The sequence below is a fragment of the Tursiops truncatus genome, chromosome 8 (genome assembly GCF_011762595.2).
Source record: "Tursiops truncatus isolate mTurTru1 chromosome 8, mTurTru1.mat.Y, whole genome shotgun sequence".
Taxonomy (NCBI): domain Eukaryota; kingdom Metazoa; phylum Chordata; class Mammalia; order Artiodactyla; family Delphinidae; genus Tursiops; species Tursiops truncatus.
The window spans coordinates 70,817,817-70,838,256 of record NC_047041.1 but is presented as its reverse complement, the minus strand read 5'-3'; the positions used below and the strand labels follow the sequence as shown (position 1 = coordinate 70,838,256).

The following is a 20,440-nucleotide window of genomic DNA, read 5'->3' as shown; positions in this document are numbered from 1 at the left end:
TTTACAAAGTCTTCACTGGGTAGTTGGCATTTGCTACCTTGTATTCTTATTTCTATTCTTTCCTATCAGGCCTCTTATTGAAGCTCTTATTCGTCTTTCTGCCTAATTCCCCACACCTGACTTTTCACTTATTCACAGGTTGGAGAAAGCTATCCAGAGGCCCTTTCCTATTAAGCACGGTTAAAATGTGGGCTGATAACCATTGAATTTAACAAGAGACTTAAAAGCAGAAGATTTACAGCTCAAAGAATTGCAGCTGGAGGTGCTATTTTACCACAGAGGAGCTTCACAAAATTTCCCCTTATATCCTGCAAGCGTCTATTCTATCTGTTCACACTGTTAGGTAAATAGAATGGGATAGGATTGTGGAGGGCCTTGAGAATCTGGATTTCGTTCTGTGAGAGTTTTAGGAGTCAGGGAATAATCAGTACAAGCTGATGGTCACTTATAATGTCACCTGCGTGTGTTTTCTTTCCACCTAGATGCCAAGGAGCTCCAGAATAGGGATCCTTGTCCCTTTCGCATGTTTCCCTGTTTTCTCCACCTGTTCATTAAATGCTTGCTGAAGGAGTGGTGAGCTTCTTAAATTATATTTTTGCAGGTTTTATTCAGGAATACTGTGCCTATCCCTCAACGTAGTTTCATCTTTCTGGGTAAATGACTTTCGTGCCAGTGATACCAGAGTCCTACAACCATGTTCTTGCAGAATTTGAGTCTCTGGATCCATTACTTTCAGCCCTGAGGCTGGACTCCGCTCGTCTAAAGGTGATTTTCGTGATCCTTATATCAGTTTTATTTTCACGTTCATATTTTTGTGTGCTCTCGGTTACGTGCCCCTCCGACCCCGTTCTTTATGTTTTATAGACTCTTGGGTGTTCTTACCTGTGCTAGTAATACCTCACATAGCAGTAGTATGTTCATAGTGCTTTCTTGATTTATTTTTCAAGCAATCTTTGAATTCTTCTTTCCCATCCTTGGAAACTATGATATAGATTACTGAATTTTCCCGCCTCTAATCTTGCTGTCTTCTCTCAGAAAGTAATGTATTCAATTGAAAATAAAATAGTATAAATGAGTATACCCCATTGCATTTTGAGCAACACGAACCATTGCTATTAAACTAAGTTTGTTCCAAAACAAGGAGTTTGATGTACCCCCTCTGTTTTAGGGAACAGAGCTAAAAATTAGCTTTACAAAGTTAGCTAAAAATTAGCTCTGTGGGAAGGAGTATGTGCTTCCCTCGAACCTTGAATTCATTTGATAAACTCAGGAATGACATGGTAAAGAACAGTTTCATAACCAATTCCAAAATAATTTCATTCTTATCCTTTTGTTCCCACCCCAAAGCACCTTTCTAGCCTCTGAGCAAAGGGAGAATAGGAAGTAATAGGCAAAGTAATATGGACAACAATCATGAGGGTTGATATCAGACGTTTTTTAGCTGCAAGTTACAGAAAACCTTCTCAATAATATCTTAAGCAGTAAAGGTGTTTATAACCTGGTTGGAGGTTATCGTTTCTGGGTTTAGTGTAGTGGCCTTTGATATTCCTTAGGACCCAGGCTCTCCATCTTTCCTGTTCTACCATCATCTGTATATTGACTGTTAGTCACAGTTGCAAGATAAGTGTCCTGGCTCCAGTCTTAATGTCTCCATTAACATCTCAAGCAAGAAAGAGGTGGCCGAGGACAAAGGCTTTTTTCTCTTCAGCTTCGGCCATTCATCTGGGAGGGCAAAGCTTTCCGGGAAGCCCCAGTAGGGCTTAGTCTTAGTAGCTGGATTTGAGTCACAGGGCTCCCCCTAGCTGCAAAAGAAACTGGGTAAGTGAAGATTTAGGTTTTCCAGCTTCTGCGGTAGAAAGCAACAAGTTCGAAGAGGATTGGGAATTCCTGTTCGTTCACCAACCAATAATTTTTGTCACAGGGTATTGGGCACAGCCTGGCCACTGCTTTCTCTGGTGGGTAAGGAGAAGAATCAGTAGGCTGAAGGTGCGGGGAGATGTAATAGTACACTGACTTGCATTTGTGTCCTCTGCAGTCTCACTTGCTCTCAAAACTGTGGACATTTTGTGCTGATTATACAGACGAGAAGTGATTTATGTGAGCAGGTGATTAAAGTGGTTGCTTTATCCCATAGAGACTTACTTGATCTTCCATCATTGTGGTCAGTATTGGAATGAGCTAGCTGAATTGCACAGAAGATGAATGGGCTAGTAACTGGCTTTTGCCAAGGGAAAATTACTCATTTATACAATTGAGCCTATTCAGCAATTTTGAGATTCAATTAAAAATTTAAAACCAAAATGTTCTTTCTTCTGTATCTTTCACTATCTAGAATAAGAGCTTGAGTGCCATTATGTGGTGTCTAACTGGGCGGGTGCGGGGAGGAACCTGACACAGATCCTCAGTATTTATTTCCAGTACATAGTTTATTTGTTAAATGACTGTGACAGTTTCACACTTGTCTGTTGCCATGTTTTTTAGTGCACGAGCATAGCTGTGTCTCGAAAATGGTTGGCTTTGGGCAGTTCAGGAGGAGGACTCAATCTCATTCAGAAAGAAGGATGGAAGCACAGGCTTTTTCTTTCGCACAGGGTAAGATTAAGGGTAGCCCTGTCATGTACCATCCGGAGTATCTTTCATAAATTTGAATTTCTCCATTATCAATGATCATTTGGACTAAAAGAAGAAGGTAAAACTTGAGATTTAAAAGTAAAAAATTACCTATTTTTGAGGAGCTGCCTAATATTTTTCCTTTTGTGCTCTAGGAAGGTACAATTTCTCAGGTCGCCTGTTGTTTACATGATGATGATTATGTTGCTGTGGCTACCAGGTAAGAAACTGTTCTAAAACTGTCTGATCTTTTCCAAATGCATTTGAAGCTGACAAATGTAGTTGTGTGTTTGTTAGGGTGACCAGCCATCCCAGTGTGCCTGGGCCTGACCCTGTTTTAGCACTGAAAGTCCCGTGTCTTAGGAAACCTCTTAGACGCAAGCAAACCAGGATGGACACTTGGTCACCCTAGGGTCTGTGGAAAACACTAATATGAGGTAACAACATTTCTGTGACCTTAAAAGAGAAAGGTAACAGGGATAATATAGAACATCTAAGTTCTCCTATTATATTGGATTGGTGGACTAAAGCAAGGAAATTAATACCTTGGCTTTCTACTTCCTCTTTTCTGAAGAATAAGAATTTGCTTATATATTTAACATAGTTGATATTGTGATGCATTGAAATTGTACCTTTTTCACCATTGCCAAAAATTTGCTTTTGTGTCTCAATACTTGCAGTCAAGGTCTTGTAGTTGTTTGGGAATTAAATCAAGAGCGTCGTGGGAAACCAGAACGAATTTATGTGTCTTCAGAACACAAAGGCCGAAAAGTTACAGCTCTCTGTTGGGATACAGCTATTCTTAGAGTTTTTGTAGGTGATCATATGGGGAAAGTTTCTGCCATCAAACTCAACACTTCTAAACAAGCAAAGGTGAGAACCAGTCCAGTTCTTTGTGTATGTAGGTGAGATATAAGGTGTTGTCTCACAGAATTTCAATTAAAGGACACAATTTGACCTACTGTATCTCTTGGGGACTGATCTAGAGCCCAGACTATGAATTTTGAGAAGACTTGTTTGCATGTAGTGCATATGGTACCCTGGTTTAGCTTGACACTGTTACAGAATGGCTTCTGTGAGCTAACTTCAGTAATTTGCAGTTGTCTATTATATTACTCCATAATTCACCTTCATGGCTCATTTAAGTAAAACATCCTTTAATACTAGGCTGTTAAGAAAGAAAAGATGGCTGGACTTCGCGGGCAATTCAGTGGTTAAGACTGCGTGATCCCAATGCAGGGATCACAGGTTCGATCCCTGGTCGGGGAACTAAGATCCTGCATGCCACATGGCGCAGCCAAAAAAAAAAAAAAAAAAGGAAAGAAAGAAAAAAGAAAAGATGCCTGTTTATTAGTTGTGTGAATAAAATGGCAAACATAGAAATGGTACCAATTGCCCAGGGTCCTATTCTCCTGGTCCCTGGTTAGAAGAAACTCATGGGTCTAGGTATATTTTCTCAGGATGGATGTAACTTGTTGTGAATGGAATCTTAAAGACATCTCCTGGATTACGCTAAGCAATGTGGTTCCCCAGGCTTCCTGCCACAGTTGTTGGAGTAGAAAAGTTGAGTCTCAAGTTATCCTAACAGAATGCTCCAGTCTGTCATTAAAGCAGAGCCAGCCTGCTCCTCGCTGTCCCTCTCCTCCAAAGCTATGATATCAGAAATGGGGGACTTGTCTCTCATTGGCTTATTTGCATGTAGGATCCTGGTAGAGAAGAAGAGATCTAACTACTATTGGCTAAGTTATTTTAATTAACACATCAGAATATTCTTGATGTATTAATTAAATATTCATGGTGACCCATCAAGGTTACTACTTGATTCCTAACATATTTTTGATATACAGTTGGAATTCTACACTTATTACAGCTCTAATTTGTCTTTTTTCCAAAGGGAGAAGTACTGTCTACAGGTGAAAAATTGTCTCACGTATTCTAAAACTTGCTTCATCTTTTTCTTCCCAACTTCTAAGAATAGATAATCACAAACAGAGCCTTAAGAATTCTCTTCTGCAGTTATGTAGCAAATTATTTCACAAAACTTAAATGAGCGAAACTTGATATTCTAACAGGCAAATTAATTTTGGCCCATTTAAAGTTTTTATTTTGCTGTCTAAGCTGTTTTCATGTAAAAGCACATAATCCCCTTCTCTCTAAAGAGAAGGGAATTATGTGTATACGTAAAGATAAATAAACTTTATTTCCTTGTCACATCCCCTTTAGGCGGCTGCTGCCTTTGTGATGTTTCCTGTTCACACAATAACAACAGTTGACTCCTGTGTTGTCCAGTTAGATTATTTGGATGGAAGATTACTTATATCTTCACTTACTCGATGCTTCTTATGTGATACTGAGAGGTATATTGACTAACCATGAGTCATTGGAAATACAGAATTTTAGTCCCGGAAAGAAGTCATCTCGCCCAAACCCCTAAATTCAGTTATACAGATATTAATAAGGAACCACCTGTGTGCAAGCTGATGTTAGTGAGTAGAGAGGAGGTAGAGGACAGTGACATAGTCCAGTGGGTGACTAAGACAAATATTCAGTTAACTCTACCAAGAAGCTTGGTCTAAGTGTCATGAGGGAAGACCGAACAGAGGCCTGTTTCTCTATGGGGAATTGGGAAGTCTTCCTTGATTGAGTTTGTTGTTGTCGAAATTTGTTGTGTATTTAATAGAATTTTACTATAGGGTAAAATTGGATGAAAAATAAGAACTTTATGAAGCTGACAGATATTTAATGAAATCTCAACAGTGGAACCAAAGGTCCAATGAATGGCAAAGGAGTATATTGGCGGTAGCTGTAAAATACCAGAACAGAATAGGAAATGGTTTGAAAAAAATGTTGTGTATTGCTGTGTTTAAGTTCTTCAGCCATTCTCACCACAGGGAAATATTCACTGGGCATTTTTTCCCCCTCCATTGGCCCTGTCCAGCTACGATATTCCTCAAGACCCAGCCCTTCTGTTAAAAATTTATTGTGGAGAATTTTGAGCACACACAAAGGAAGAGAGAATTGCATAATAAACCACTGTGAGCCCACTAGCCAGCTTCAGTAATTTGTTGAGGATATTTAATAGGCGAAGTTTGAAGGAAGAGAGGTAAGAGGGGATAGGATATTCTAGCAGGAAGGAACAGCGTCTTGGGGAGAAGTAAGAAAGAATTAGGCATATTCTAAAACGTGTCCTCTGGCTTGAGTCGGGGAGTCGTGGGAGATCACGTTGGTAAATTAGCACCACATGGAGAGTGACAGTCTTAAATGTCACACTAATTAAGTATGTGGGTTCTCAGATCATTTTAAGAAAGTGTACATGTAGAAAATCAGGGTTTGGAAATTGATTCCCTTAGAACTATCAAGGATTGGAAACTTTTTATGTTTTTCCAGGGGTTCTTGTATCTCAGTTAGAAGACTGCTATTCTAGAAAGTAGGAGACTGGACTCCAAAAGTTTTGAAGGAATGTATGTTGACTGTCAGGGTTAGTAGAGGGAAGGATGAGGAGAGGATGCACTTTTTAAAAATTTTCTTGGGATGAGAAAGGTATGTGGGAAGGAGACCAGTAATAGTAGGTTGCAGATGTCTGGTATCAGAGAACGTAGCTGTACAGCAGAGGGGCAAGGCTTTGAGATGCGAAGGATCAGTTTACCTGGAATTAGTAGGAAGGATGGTGTACTTGGTTCTGACTTATTTCAGACTGTAGATCGGTGATGAAGTTAGACTTACAGAACTGGAGATCATGTAGTGTCACTCTTTCATTTTTGCAGATCAGAAAGCCTAGTGAGCGATAGAGCTTGCCTCACATCATGCAGCTGGGAGGAGGCAGACTAGAATCTTTCTGTCTTGATTTTGTGCCTTTCCTGTTACCTCTAGTATATTCTTTGACATTGGACCTTTGGCCATTAAATCCATCCTTGAGATTTTGGTAAAATATTTGTTAGCTTCACAAATTTCTCAAATATTCTTCATCTATAGGTTTTCGAGTTTACCAAACAGCCCAATTCAGAAATTTGGCTGAAATTCTGACAAATGGTCAAAACACTGCATTGAATGAACACCTTATTGGGGTTGTTTTGAGAATCTAGTCAAATGGTATAAAGAGCTAACTAAGTGGAGGCTTATTTTTCCCCGTGTGCAGTACAGTTGCTAATCATTTATGCTCCCATTTTACAGGATTGTGGCTAGAGTTGGTTATGAGAATAACTAACTGCAAAAATAACATGTTTTAGAAATGCCTACTTTGTTAGCTAGAATTCAGTTTGGGGGTACATGGATAGGACAATAATTGAAAATTTTTATGTATGTTTTAAGTTTTGTTTCAAGGTATATTCCCTTCCAAACAAAGAAGCATTTTTCTTTTTTAAACAAAGGCTCCTAATAACTAACGGAAGTGAGGTATGAGTTTGCTTTTCCTGCTACTTTCTGTCAGTATTGTTAATGAACAGGGTGGATCCCAGGAGGAAATAGAACAAACAGAAACAAAGAATTATGTTGTAGTAGAGAGAACATTGGATAAGGGAGCCTGACAATATGGTTTCAAGTTCTAGTTCTGCCACTTCTTAAACCTTGCCAAATGTCAGTTTCCCCATCCAGAATGTAGAGGTAGTTTTAAGGATTAACTAAGATAATGTATGGGAAATACCTAGCCTTGTGCCTGTCACATGTCATTTGAAAATGTGGAAAGCAAGATTAATGAGCATGCAAATGAGAATGAGTTGACTGTATTGGTTTACTCAGGAAATATTTATTGCACTCCTCTGAATTAGTAGCACTGTTGCTAAGCACCATAGAGGATGTGAAATAAGCAAGAAATATATTTTATTTCCCAAATAAGGAACATAGGTAATAAAACCGTAACTTCTTGTATTGCTCTGTATACATTTTAAAGCACTTTCACATCCATATTCTTCTAGTAAAGCTGATGTTATATTTTATTCATAAAGCAAATAAGTACAGGGATATTTATTGAATTATCTGAGGTCATGTAGAAAGTTCATGCTAGAGACCATATCAGGCCATTGTCCAAATAAACAGTTTGAGTATATGGAGCACAAAAGGCACTGAGTGCTTTCCGTGGGCCAGCTACTGTGCTGTGCACTGGGAGTTCAGCTAAAGAGGGGAAAGAAATGACGTTTGTCCTGAAGAAAGTCATAATCTACTGTTCAAATAGACACAACTACCATATGTAACGTGGTGAATGCTTTGAAAACATAGCATGGGAAGCATATCCTTCTGCTTATAGGAGTCAAGGAAGTCTGTCAGAGGAGGAATGGTGGAGTTAATTTATGAAGAATAAGTAAAGGAGTGTTTGGAAAGAGATATCCTCATTCTCACCTTCCATGTTCTCAGGCAGTTTTGTATATGCAGTTCTTTTATATATCTAGCTCAGGTAACCCTCAGGGAACAGAATGTTCCAAGGTACAGCCTTTCAGAAGGACTTAGCATTTTGAGGGAAGAGTGAGGCATTTATTGGGTATATGTGGCCGAGGAGTGGCCTGGAGACAGGGCAGATCAGTAGCCTCCATGGAGTGGCCAAAGAACAAGGTGATTTGGAAAGCAGTCAGTAGGATTTAAGGATGTAGGAAATGGTTTGGTAGCACTTACTTTTTAGTTTTGAAAAGAGCGTTCACATTCTGTGGATAATAAACTGAGTACTAACTTGAAGTCATTTGCTTTCTGTAACAGAAATAGTTAATGGCAAATCAGAGCTAGAACCCTATTTTGACCTTTCCATTCTGTTCTTTCCAGTAAATTGCTAATATGAGGAGAGAGGGGACATTGTAGGTGGGGTTATTGTGGCCATGCCGATATGTAGTGCCATTGCTTTTGACTTTTTTGTGAGTAAACGTGCTTTCTCTTTTCTGCGGGGGTCGGGTATTAGAGAAAAATTTTGGAAAATTGGAAACAAGGAAAGAGATGGAGAATACGGAGCTTGTTTCTTCCCTGGAAGATGCTCTGCCAGCCAGCAGCCCCTAATATACTGTGCCCGCCCTGGCTCCAGGATGTGGGAAGTGAACTTTGATGGAGAAGTTATAAGTACACATCAGTTTAAGAAACTCCTCTCATCACCACCTCTTCCTGTGATTAATCTAAGGTAATGATTTGTATGGCCAGTAGGGAGTATTTGAGGAACTTACAGGGAGGCTTTGGTTTGAAACCTCTGATATTCTGCATGAGTTAAAGATTTTATCATGCCTTTTAAGAGTGAAGCAGAATTTTTATTAAAAGATTCAGAGAAACCAAAAAGTCTTTAATCAATTATCTTTCATATGCTTAAAGCAAATTCAATAAGGGTAAATGCAGTTAGGCTCTTGAATTTGTTTTGGAGGCAGAAATTTTTCTATATAGGGAAAAAGATACTTTTATATTTTGATTAAATCATTAATCATGTTTACTTCCTAGATCAGAACCTCAGTATGATCATACGGTTGGATCCTCCCAGTCTTTGTCTTTCCCCAAACTCTTACATCTTAGGTAAGTTTCTCCCTTCGATCCTTTAAAAAAAAATTAACACTTAACTTTTCCTCTTTGTTTCTTGTTCAAGGTAGTTAGCTTTTCAAGTTTGTTTTTGTACTAAATCATTTTTAGAAAATTAGGAAATGACTGTGTTATGTGAAGTGTTCTACATATAAGAGGAATGAAAAAAAGCATAGAAATATGCTTCCCTTTCTGTTTTGAACTGGCCTAAACCAGTTGGACACTTCACAGTTGTCGAGAACTTTTGACAAATTAGAGCTCAGAGCTGTAGATACACATTCTTTCATAACCTCCTCTCCCTAGTGGAATATTCCAGTGAAAGCAAGTCTCAGACTGAAGTCTGCTGCATATGTATGTTTCTTAGTAGGCAGGCACAAAAGTAGTTGTAGAACTTGTTCTTGTAAGCTTGGTGAAATTTCAGCTCTCTATTCTTCAGGTACTTTGCATGAAAGATCTGCTCAAGGTGGATCCAGCCAGCCATATTTTAACATCTGAGTTCAGCTAGCCTTCTAGTTGGATTAGGTACAAAAAAGTCCACTATTAAGTGGCAGCACAGAGTGCCACTTAAAGCTATCAACTGCTGGGACTGCCAGTTCTTACACCTTGTTCTACAAGCATGGGCATGCCAGTGTATGATTTCCAGTCAGTCTGTGTGTCTTGAACCCTTCTTATTTCAACAGCAGAATATTATTTCTAATATCTCTTAAGCTACTTAATAAGATCCCTAATGCAGATTCAGAGAATGTTATTTAGAGCTGGTATAGGGTACTCTGGAGCTTGGCTCCTGATCGAGTTCTTTCAAAGGCTAACTAACCGTGCTTTGAATGTAATTTTAAAAAACACTTGAAATGTTAATGTTAACTAATTGCCCCTAACTAACGTATGTGTATGTCACACTACCTATAATGCAATATTTGAAAATAAATTATAAACAGTATAACTCTTTCACAAGTCCATAATTCATCCTAAAAGTTATGGGAGAAAGACCACTATTTATTTGCCCATAGTTAGATAAAGCATGTTAAAAACTCTTTCTTTACGGCACTTATCACAGTTTATAATTACATATTCAAACAGTATTTATGCCTCTCTTACTCCTAGACAGTAAGGCCCTTGAGGGCATCATGTCTGTTTTGTTCACTGTGTTATTCTCAGTGTTTGGCATAATGCCTAGCACATCATAGACACTTAACATTTGTTGGCTATGGTGTGATATGTGGGGTGTGGGGAAGTCCCCTACCCAAGAGTATGTTTTCTAATGGCAAGGCCAGTCTGCTTGGTTCTCCTGGTAGTGTTTTTCCTTTGAGTTAAACTATTTAAAGCTCCCATACAAGTTCCTGCCATAGCATTCAAAGCCCTGCATGATCTGGCTCTGCCTACTCCTCAGCTTAAGCAATAATTAATGCCACTTTGAAGCTTTTACGGACTCCTCCAGTGACTCCCGTTAGACACTTATTCCCTTGCACTGTTGTCACATCTTGTTCATTTCTCTGTCACCACCCTGTTTCACTGTCCTATGAATATCCATCCCAGGACCAGATTGTCAACTCCTTTGCTATGGGTACAGTGCTAGGCACATAGAAGGTTCTCAAATAATGGCTAAGTTAAAGAGTTTCACAAAGATTTTTTTGAAAAAGCATTAGTTATACAGGGCTTTTCTTTACTTTTTTTCCCATGTGTACACTTGTGTTTTGGTAACTGTTACACCCACAAATTCTACGGGGAAGCAAATTTGTATGCCTCATTTTCTTTGGGGTACACTGATGTCACTTTCTCTTCCTTAACTCATTAAACAATGTTGTTAGGCTTGTGTCCCTGTCTGTTTATTATCAGTGAAGGGGAAGGGGATGAGGGGTGTGTAAATTACCAAGTCTCAGCTCTGATATTAGTCCCCCCCACCCCCCACCTATTCTTAAGGAATCTTTCCAAGCTGCATGTCAAGTTCAGTGTCAAAATCCTGATCCTGTGTCTCTTTATTCAGGGATCTTCTGGCCTCTGGGGTTTTTTTCCCCTCTGGCTCCTAAAGGCAGCCTTCCAATTTTACTTATTTTGGACTAGGATTCTGACCATTTCTTCCTTCTTTGTGACAAAGATTACTTTCCCATAGGGACAGTGATCTGATCTTATACTGGCAAAATGTTTAACATTTGTGTGAGGACCGAATTCCCGTTAAATATCGCCCTTAGTTTCATCGCCACATGTTACCTTTTTTAGTACTCTTGGAGGCATAAACTTAAAAAAAAGTCCCTGTTCTCAAGATTATAGTTCGTTGGAGAGATGTAGTTTATTTCTAGAAAATGTTTAACAACAATAAAAAGTAAGAGTTGTGACAGTGCAATACATGATTAAGTGCCGTTTGAGCGGGGTTGATGAGAAATAGGTTGCGTGCAGGAGGGAGAGTGCTGTGGGCTGTCGGGGAGGATTTCAAAGGGCAGTAGAACTGCTGCTGATGCTTAAGTGGTGACTAGAATGAGACTGTTATATATGGGGAATGCTCTGACTGGGGATTACCAGTGGTGTATAAAAAAATAATAGCAGCCTCGAGAGAGTAAATGAGATATATGAGCAAAGGAGTATAGAAGGAGATGAGCAGAGATGGAGAGTACCAGAGGACTGGAAAGGAAGGTGGACCAAGAAGTAGTGCCCAGAGTCTAGGAAGGCGAGATTCAGGAAGGAAGGAACAGTCTGCAGAGTTGGCCTCTGCTTGGGGATCAAGAAGGAAAATGAGAAAGTAGGTTATTGGGTTTGGCATTTAGGAGATCTGTGACTTTCCAAGAATGTAGTTAAGTGGAATGATCAGGATTCCAGATAACAGTGGGTGGGTCAGTGAGGATAAATGAGGGTAGAAGTAGCTTCTGTGAGGTATGGAGAAAAAAGTCCAGGTTTTGGAGCCAGACAGTCCTTGGTATAAATTCTGACTCTTCCGTATTCATACTGAATGGGCTTCAACATGTTATTTATCTCTCTGGGCTTCAGTTTTTCTTTTTTGTAAAATAGGGATAACACTCCTATCTTGATGAGATGCTACAAGGTTAGATAATATTGGTATAGCCTTTAATGAAAAAAATAAACTCCCATAGTTGACTGGTAGTTTTCAACTTTTTATTGCCCACAAACAACTAAGGACATCAAAATATTGCCCTCCCTGGGACTTCACTGGTGGCGCAGTGATTAAGGGTCCGCCCGCCAACTCAGAGGGCACGTTCGAACCCTGGTCCAGGAAGATCCCACATGCCGCGGGGCAACTAAGCCCGTGCGCCACAACTACTGAGCTTGCGCTGTAGGGCCCGCGAGCCACAACTACTGAAGCCCGCGGGCCTAGAGCCCGTACTCCTCAACAAGAGAAGCCACTGCAACGAGAAGCCCACACACCACAACGAAGAGTAGCCCCTGCTCGCCGCAACTAGAGAAAGCCTGCGCACAGCAACAAAGACCCAATGAAGCCCAAAACAAATAAATAAATAAACACATTTAAAAATATATATATATTATCCTCCCTAAAAGTGGCTCACTAGAGCAGTGATTGGTGGTTAGATGTGATGTTTAGTCTTTGTTTTAGATGTCATACCAGATATGGGAAGTTTAGATACTTTAATAAATGTCAGGTAAGATACCAGCCTTTTATTTTTCTAGAAGATATTTCGTGTATCTGAATTTTTCCCACTTTGGTGTCATATTATGCTATCTTTTACTGGCTTGTTGTTACAGACAGAAAAGAGGTGGTAGGATGTAATTGGCTGGATCAACTGTTGCTTTCTTTGTACAGGCTGATTTTGCTTTAATAGCTAGTGTGAGGGTCTGAAATCAGGGAATTATAAACTTCTGATTCCGAGCAAACTACAATTCTCTTGACCTCTTCCGTTTTCTCTTGCAGTGAGCACTGTGTGCTGACTTGGACAGAAAGAGGAATTTATATTTTCCTTCCTCAGAATGTTCAAGTTCTTCTTTGGAGTGAAGTCAAGGGTAATTGTGTTTTTCTTCCTATGTAATTTTTAATCGCATGCTTGTGAAAGATTTAATTATTGTAGGAGGATTCTCTTGCAGTGTAAGAAGTAGAAAATAGAATGAGGTGACATTTCTGTTAAAGATTAACATCATAGGTGTATCCCATTATAAGATACTTACGAAGTATACATTTGTGAATCTATGTATAGTTATTTAGTTATTTTAAATACAATTTTCATTTATTCTTAAATATTAGCAACCACTGCTAAGAATTGAATGGGTTAATTTTTCCCTCTACTTACCCTGAATATTTATCCCTGTTAGAAGTCTTGCTTTAACTCCTGTTTTGTGTCTTAATAATTTAGGGTTGAAAAGTCCTTGTGGGAACAATAGCCATTTTATGTGGCTGAGGCAGAGAAAGTCAATCTCTGTATTCTTCTGGTTTAAACCAGAAATGGAGGAAATAAATCTAGCATTTTTAACATGACTGCTCAGAGAGTGTATCCTGACTTTTGAGTCATTTTCTACTTTGTAAAAACATAAAAAAGATGAAGGAACCATTACATACTGATTTCTCGTGAATTAAGTTTCCTAAAGGTGTCCCGTGAAAACTAGTTTTTTAGGTCATTTCATGGTATTCTGCCAAGACAGGTGTTTTTTCCCGAACAGTTTGTTGATTTACATACTGCACTGAAATCTGTTACTGGTATCAGATTTGTAACTCAGAAATGTGATAGTCTGGCCTCCGAAGTGCCCCCTTTTAAAGTCCCAATTTCTTTTCACAAAACATAGCATTTTTAAAAACAGGATTTTAGATCAGAGAGATGTTTCTTTCTCTGTCTCTTTTATTCTTGATCTTTTTAAAAAGAATAGTGTCTAAGATATGATTTCTTCATTGAAATGCAAGTATAAAAATAGAGGTGAAATTCAATCAAGCCAAACCCTATATAGAAAATGAATCTATTAGAATAATTTCAGCCATCGCAAAAATGGAAAAGGAGTACTTGGTTAATGTCCTGTGTGTTCACCCCTGTGGTTTTTGTAGATATTCAGGATGTGGCTGTCTGTAAGAATGAGCTGTTCTGTTTGCACCTAAATGGGAAGGTCTCCCATCTTTCCCTGTTATCTGTGGAACGTTGTGTGGAACGCCTGCTAAGGAGAGGCCTGTGGAACCTGGCTGCTCAAACTTGCTGTCTTTTCCAGAATTCCGTCATTGCCAGCAGAGTGAGTCAGAAAGCTTACATGTTCATCTGGGTTGTTAAAACCATTCTAGCTTGCAGGATTGTGCTACGCAGTTGCTTGTCTTTATTAGCCTGCTGATTAAGCAGCAGTAAATCCCCAAAGGAAACATGACAGATAAATCTGGAGTGGGGATGGGGGTGAGAAAAACTGTATACTTTCCATTAAAAAAAATCAAATTTACCCACAAATTTATTTGAATTTCAGGCCTTGTTTTTATTAGGTGTTGGGGGTAGGAGTTTATTAATTAATTAATTAATTTTTGCTGTGTTGGGTCTTCGTTTCTGTGCGAGGGCTTTCTCTAGTTGTGGCAAGCGGGGGCCACTCTTCATCGCGGTGCACAGGCCTGTCACTATCGCGGCCTCTCCTGTTGTGGAGCACAGGCTCCAGACACGCAGGCTCAGTAGTTGTGGCTCACAGGCCTAGTTGCTCCGCAGCATGTGGGATCCAGGGCTCGAACCTGTGTCCCCTGCATTAGCAGGCAGATTCTCAACCACTGCACCACCAGGGAAGCCCAAGGCCTTGTTTTAAGTGAAATTATTATATGTACAGTAACTCTAAATTCTTAGTTCCTAAGAGAATTCTTATTAAGTCTTTTACTAGCTTTTAAAGCCCTTTTAAAGCACCTTTGAGGTTTTATGTTCTATGTAGACCTCTTTCAATGTATTGGCCATTTGAATATAGATTTAGTTACAAACAGAAAACTCTCCTATTGGTTCTACTTATCCTTTTATTAGGGAAGAAAAACTTTGACTATAGATAAATTGGAACATTTGAAATCTCAGCTGGACTTAACAACCTATGGTGATCTGATTTCCCAACTGGAAGAACTGATCTTAAAATTTGAACCTTTGGATTCAGCTTGTAGCAGTAGAAGAAGCTCCATTTCATCACATGTAGGTATTCTCACTTTTAAAAGGGTTTTGCTGTACAGTAAGGTTGTTCTACATTAGTTTGTACTCATTTACCTCTAGGATCCCAAAACTTACCTTCCTTTCCATGTTGTATATTGTTTGGGGGTGGTGGTGAAGAGGGGGCTTTCTTTCAGGTGTTGGACAACCTTATGAAGCCTTCATTTAGGTGTGTCTTAGAGCCGCATTTTGTTTTGTCATTGTTTATTATGTTCTGTTTGAAAATATACCTCATATAGCCTCCAGAGCAAGTTAAGTTACCCCTAATATGTAATTTCAGATGCTTCATGCCAGCTTGAATCTCAGTGCAGCTCAGGATTGTCTCATTTAATCCTCATTCTCACATTCTCACAGCCAGACTTCATGGAGACCCACTAGAGAAATATGGTAGCATGATGCCATGAGCAGGTGAGAGGGACCTGGCTGCCAGGAGCCTAGACCTTGCTCACCATTTTGTTCTAATAAGCCATAATTGTCGTTAATGACTTGTTGCTTTTAGTGTTTATTTTTCTCTTAAAAAGCTATATCGTGTTATAAATGTTTAACTTTTCTTTAATTCTTTTTCTTTTTAGGAAAGTTTCAGCATCTTGGACTCTGGTATTTATCGTATCATTAATAGTAGAAGAGGCAGTCAGTCAGATGAAGACTCTTGTTCCCTTCACAGCCAAACCCTCTCAGAAGATGAGAGACTTAAAGAATTCACCTCACATCAAGAAGAGGACCAACCAGATCAGTGTTGTGGTTCACACGGAAATGAAGGTAAGGAATGTGTCTTTTATTGGTTGCTGATGTGAAGCAGTTATTTTCTGTGACTTCGTTTGCCAAGATTATCTCATGCATAGAGTTTTCTACAAGGTGTTAATAATTTTTATTAAGTTGTTAGACTTTCCATCCAGACCTATTGATCAGTTCACCATTAGAAGAATGGATTTATGTTTAGTTGGGGTTTTTTCCCCCTCCTGTTTAGGCTAACATTGGTAAATTACCTAATTATTATCATGCATCAAAGTGCTGGAAAGGTTAAGAAAGGAGGTCATTAACCAAAAGAGTGGAACGATTTTATCCTAACCAAATTATTTTCCATTCGGAATGAAAAATTACTACAGTTTTGGGGGTCATTGCCTTCACTTTTCGATGTTCAAGTACTCCTGTGACCGAACTTTTGAGATTAATAGAGACTCTAAGCTTCCTTTCTGACTTGTGGGGATTCAGGGCTAGTAGGAAAAATGAAGGTACCTGTCCAAGTGTTTTATATGTGGACCATCCCATGCTTCTTGTAAAACCTGTGTTCCACTCATTTGTATTTGGGTCAGTTGTGATTTTGGTATTGAATCCTTCATTTCCTTTGCTTCATTCATTTCAGAATTTCTTTAAAGATTAAAAAACTCTTCATGTGATTAGATTTTGTTTTTTCTCCCCAATTCCATTCATCAGACAATGTTTCACACGCTTCAGTGATGTTTGAGACAGATAAGAATGAAACTTTTCTCCCCTTCGGCATTCCACTGTCATTTCGTTCTCCATCTCCTCTTGTGTCTCTTCAGGCTGTCAAGGAAAGGTAAACTCATTAGCCTTGTCATTTAATCCCACTTCTGGTTTTACTTCAGTTGTCATGTTAGGCACTTTTGCGCTGAGAATGGAAAGACATTTTAAATGAGGAAAAAGAAAGTCTCTAGATTATTCCTCATATAGCCTGTTATACAAAGCCGTTTACTTCTCATTTCAATCTTGGGGGAATTTATCTTCCCTCTTTGTTTGAGTACCTGGATATTTGAGTTGTTACAAATGTGTTTTTTTTCTCCCTCAGGCTGAGCAAAAGTTAAAAAATGTTTTTTCCTCATCCCTGATAGGAACAATTTCCATATATCATTAGTCATTTCTTAACTTAATCATTTCTCAGTTTGGGCTCAGAATTGAAGACTCTTCAGAAGTCTTTCTAGCTACTCCATGGGCCCAGAATTGACTTACATGAATTTATGTCCAAGTTTTTCCACTTAAACGTTTTACCATAATAGGATAAAGTCTTCATAATTATAACTTAATAATTATACAATGTGTCACTGAGTCCCTGTATTATGAATATACTAATGATTTCTGTAAAAAAAAAAAAAAAGACATTTAAGTTTGAAAGAGAAGACTTCTGTAGCTCCTTCACTGCTAATGGGAGTTTTACTGGATACAAATTTTGCTTTTTCAAAGGATATATTGTGACAAATCAGCAGCTGAGTTTCCTGAAGAAATTCTTTGGCTAGGATGGGGCAGGTTTCACATGGCCTTCTTTGCCTAAGTAAACAGAAACATTGCAGGCACAGCGGCAATTAAAGACCTTTTCTTTAGGATTGAATCAGAGTAGTTTAGTAAATGAAGTAAATCCTTATTATAAATTTTACATGGGCCTTATGTGAAATATGTGATTGATTAAGGAAGTTGCTATAAAGAGTCTTTCTTTATAGCAAGTAAGGAAAGACTTGCTAAGTCCAAGTTGCCTTCAGGGACTGACAGGAACATAGAGAACTCAGATACTGAAATTTTCATTCTTGGCAGTAATGAGATTCTTTTCATATTAGTTTATTGGTATTTGACTTCCAGCGTTTCTAGCTTTGTGCGTAAAACTACTGAGAAGATTGGCACCCTTCATACGAGCCCTGATCTGAAAGTGAGACCAGAACCCAGGTGTGATGAGCAGTCATGTGAAGAGGATGTGGGTCCAGTCACTTGCCCAAAGGAGGAAGACACTGAGTAAGCCATTGCAGAGAAATCTGTGTAAATTCTAGAGGATACAATTGTCGGTTTGAAGAGAGCCATAAACCATGTCGTCTTGAAGAAGACACATGTATGACTCTGTTCATTGTAGATTATTTGCATAGCTTATAAAAACTGAATACCACAGAGTAAGTGTTGGAAAATTACACCAACCCATAACAAGTCTGTTGAGACAGAATTTTAATTTAGCACCTCTTCTTCCATCTTTCCCCTGAACAACTTCCCTCACCTCCAAATCTCTTCAAACTTCTGCAATGTTAGAGAAGGAGTATTAGAGTAAGAGTAGGATGACCAAGGATATAGGCCTTGTTCTGGTTCTGCTTCTGACTAGCATGTGACGTTGGTGACGCCCTCTGGCCTGTAAGATGAGAGCATTGGCATTAATGTCGTCACGTGCCTTCCTATGGTATGCTGGTGGCATAGTCCTTATGTAGTGGAGTTGTAGCAGAGCCCTTGGTCTGGCACAGTGTGAAGTATCTTGTCCATCTGGTCTCTGCCTTTTCTCATAATTCAGGGGATCTGGGCATTGGAGGCAGGCAAGCTCAGCACTCACACAGGAATTGAGATAGACCCACAGGGCCAGTGTATACTGACTGGACATTCAGATGAGAAAAAAGGTGTGTTACCCTTAGAGTAACTTAGTTATGAATCCGTATGTATATCGGGAAAAAAGTGTAGATAGTGCTGTGGCATTTAAGGCAGCCCTCAGTCTGACGTTAGCCCACCTTTCCAGCTTCATTTCCAACCACGTCTTTCTAAGCACTCTAAATTCTAGTCATGTCAGAGAAGTGGGTGTGTACACCTCACTACTTTTCTTCATGCTGTTTCTCCCACCTGCAGTATTTTCCCCCCATTTTTCCTAACGCAAATACACCTCCTCAGGAAAGCTTCTCGTGATTGCCTAGTCAGAATAATTATTCCTTTTTCTGTGCTTTCGGATCACAGTGCTTGTGCTGCTCTTTAGCATTCATTCTATTCTTTTTTATATTACAGTTGTTTTCTTGCCTTTCTTTCTGACTAGGGCTTACTCTGACTTGAACTTACTCATCTTGAAGCCATGGACCATTTTTTATACTCATCTGTTTGTTTCATGTATCATTAAGTACAATACCTACCACTTAGTGAGCACTTAGAAATATTTGCCCAAGAAGGTTCTAATCCCCTTTAACTCTTCTCACACTTCTCTAGGGGAAAAGAAGAAGTAACTAGTCAACCTCCAGAAGAGGACAAGTTTCAAGAGCTCAGAATGGCAACAGCAGAAGCAATGTGAGTATTTATGGGTGAGAAAGTTTTATAGAGAGTGGGAATGACTTTTTGAGATCATTAGTAGTGGTCCTGAGACAGTGTGGGGCAGAGGCAGTTTCATTTGGAATTGAAATTCATGAATTAATACAAAGGTAATGTTCTCTGTGTTGTCTTGCTACTGAGATAATTGTTATTTAAAGAGTTGAAAAGTAACATTTATTCTGGATAAGTAATGTTGTATCTGTTAGGCTTATTTAGCATGAAACAATTTGTTTTTGAAAAACCACATAAAACATAAATTTCTTACTTGTCTGTCTTATATAGGACCAAGCTACAGGACCCACTGGTATTGTTTGAACCACAGTCTCTGAAAATGGTTTTACAGGAGTGGCTTTCACAGTTAGAAAAAACATTTGCCATGAAGGACTTTTCAGGCATTTCAGATACTGGCAACTCATCCATGGAATCAAACCAGGGTATGCTATTGCTTGATGAGTCAAAAAAGGGAATATTAGACGAAGAAGATGAAAAAGAAAAAAGGAGCTCTTTAGGCAATGAAGAAACGGTTGATCAAGCAGTGTGTGACTCTGTAAATAGTCTGAGGGAGTCCCTGGATGATGACATTTTTCAAGTATGTTCTCCATGCAGTATACCAGGCAGTCTTCAGAAGGACCTGGCTGAAGTGACAACATTGTGTTTGGAACTGAATGTATTGAATTCTGAGATCAAAAGTGCAAGTAGACATGTAGACCACACTTTGCAACAGTGCTCTCCTGAAATTCTGGCTTGTCAGTTCCTAAAGAAGTACTTTTTTCTTCTGGACTTGAAAAGAGCAAAGGAGAGCATCAAGCTGAGTTATACTAACAGTCCTTGTGTTTGGGATACTTTTATTGAAGGATTGAAAGGTAATAATCAGATTGCCTTACCAATAGAGGACAGTAGCATCTTGGCATTTTTGAGTTTAAAGAAGAAGATTTAAGTAGAAAATCACCTCTGTTCTGGTCAACCATCCCTTCAGTTTTCCACTCAATTTAGTCTTTTGTTGCTTTTTTTTTTCTGTTGAGATTGCTCACTTTTTTTTTTTAATTGAAGTATGGTTGATTTACAACTCAATTTAATTTGTAATAGTTCTTGCAACTATTATAAGAAGCTAGTTTTATTTCTCTCACAGTCATTCAGAAAATGATACAGCAATGTTGGAGAAGTTGGGTTTAAGTAAAATTTTATAAGTGCAGATATATGAAAACCAGAAA

The 20,440-nt window shown here is 38.9% G+C and overlaps 1 protein-coding gene across 9 annotated transcripts in view; it reads left to right on the top strand.

The window, feature by feature from the left end:
• HPS5 (HPS5 biogenesis of lysosomal organelles complex 2 subunit 2) overlaps positions 1-20,440 on the top strand; it is a 45,068-nt gene that overhangs the window by 5,041 nt on the left and 19,587 nt on the right. For 6 of the 9 annotated variants that reach the window (XM_019948166.3, XM_073808666.1, XM_073808667.1 and 3 more), the window contains exons 2-16: positions 602-765; positions 2,482-2,592; positions 2,766-2,830; positions 3,291-3,483; positions 4,834-4,967; positions 8,489-8,701; positions 9,010-9,081; positions 12,959-13,047; positions 14,075-14,253; positions 15,006-15,164; positions 15,752-15,938; positions 16,614-16,737; positions 17,769-17,918; positions 19,131-19,208; positions 19,512-20,092. In XM_019948166.3, coding sequence (XP_019803725.1) covers positions 658-765; positions 2,482-2,592; positions 2,766-2,830; positions 3,291-3,483; positions 4,834-4,967; positions 8,489-8,701; positions 9,010-9,081; positions 12,959-13,047; positions 14,075-14,253; positions 15,006-15,164; positions 15,752-15,938; positions 16,614-16,737; positions 17,769-17,918; positions 19,131-19,208; positions 19,512-20,092 — 2,443 coding nt within the window. In that variant the 5' untranslated portion in view covers positions 602-657. Of the gene's footprint in view, positions 1-16; positions 344-601; positions 766-2,481; positions 2,593-2,765; positions 2,831-3,290; positions 3,484-4,833; positions 4,968-8,488; positions 8,702-9,009; positions 9,082-12,958; positions 13,048-14,074; positions 14,254-15,005; positions 15,165-15,751; positions 15,939-16,613; positions 16,738-17,768; positions 17,919-19,130; positions 19,209-19,511; positions 20,093-20,440 lie in introns of those variants that run through there. The other 3 variants (XM_019948171.3, XM_073808671.1, XM_073808668.1) reach the window with 2 other exon arrangements.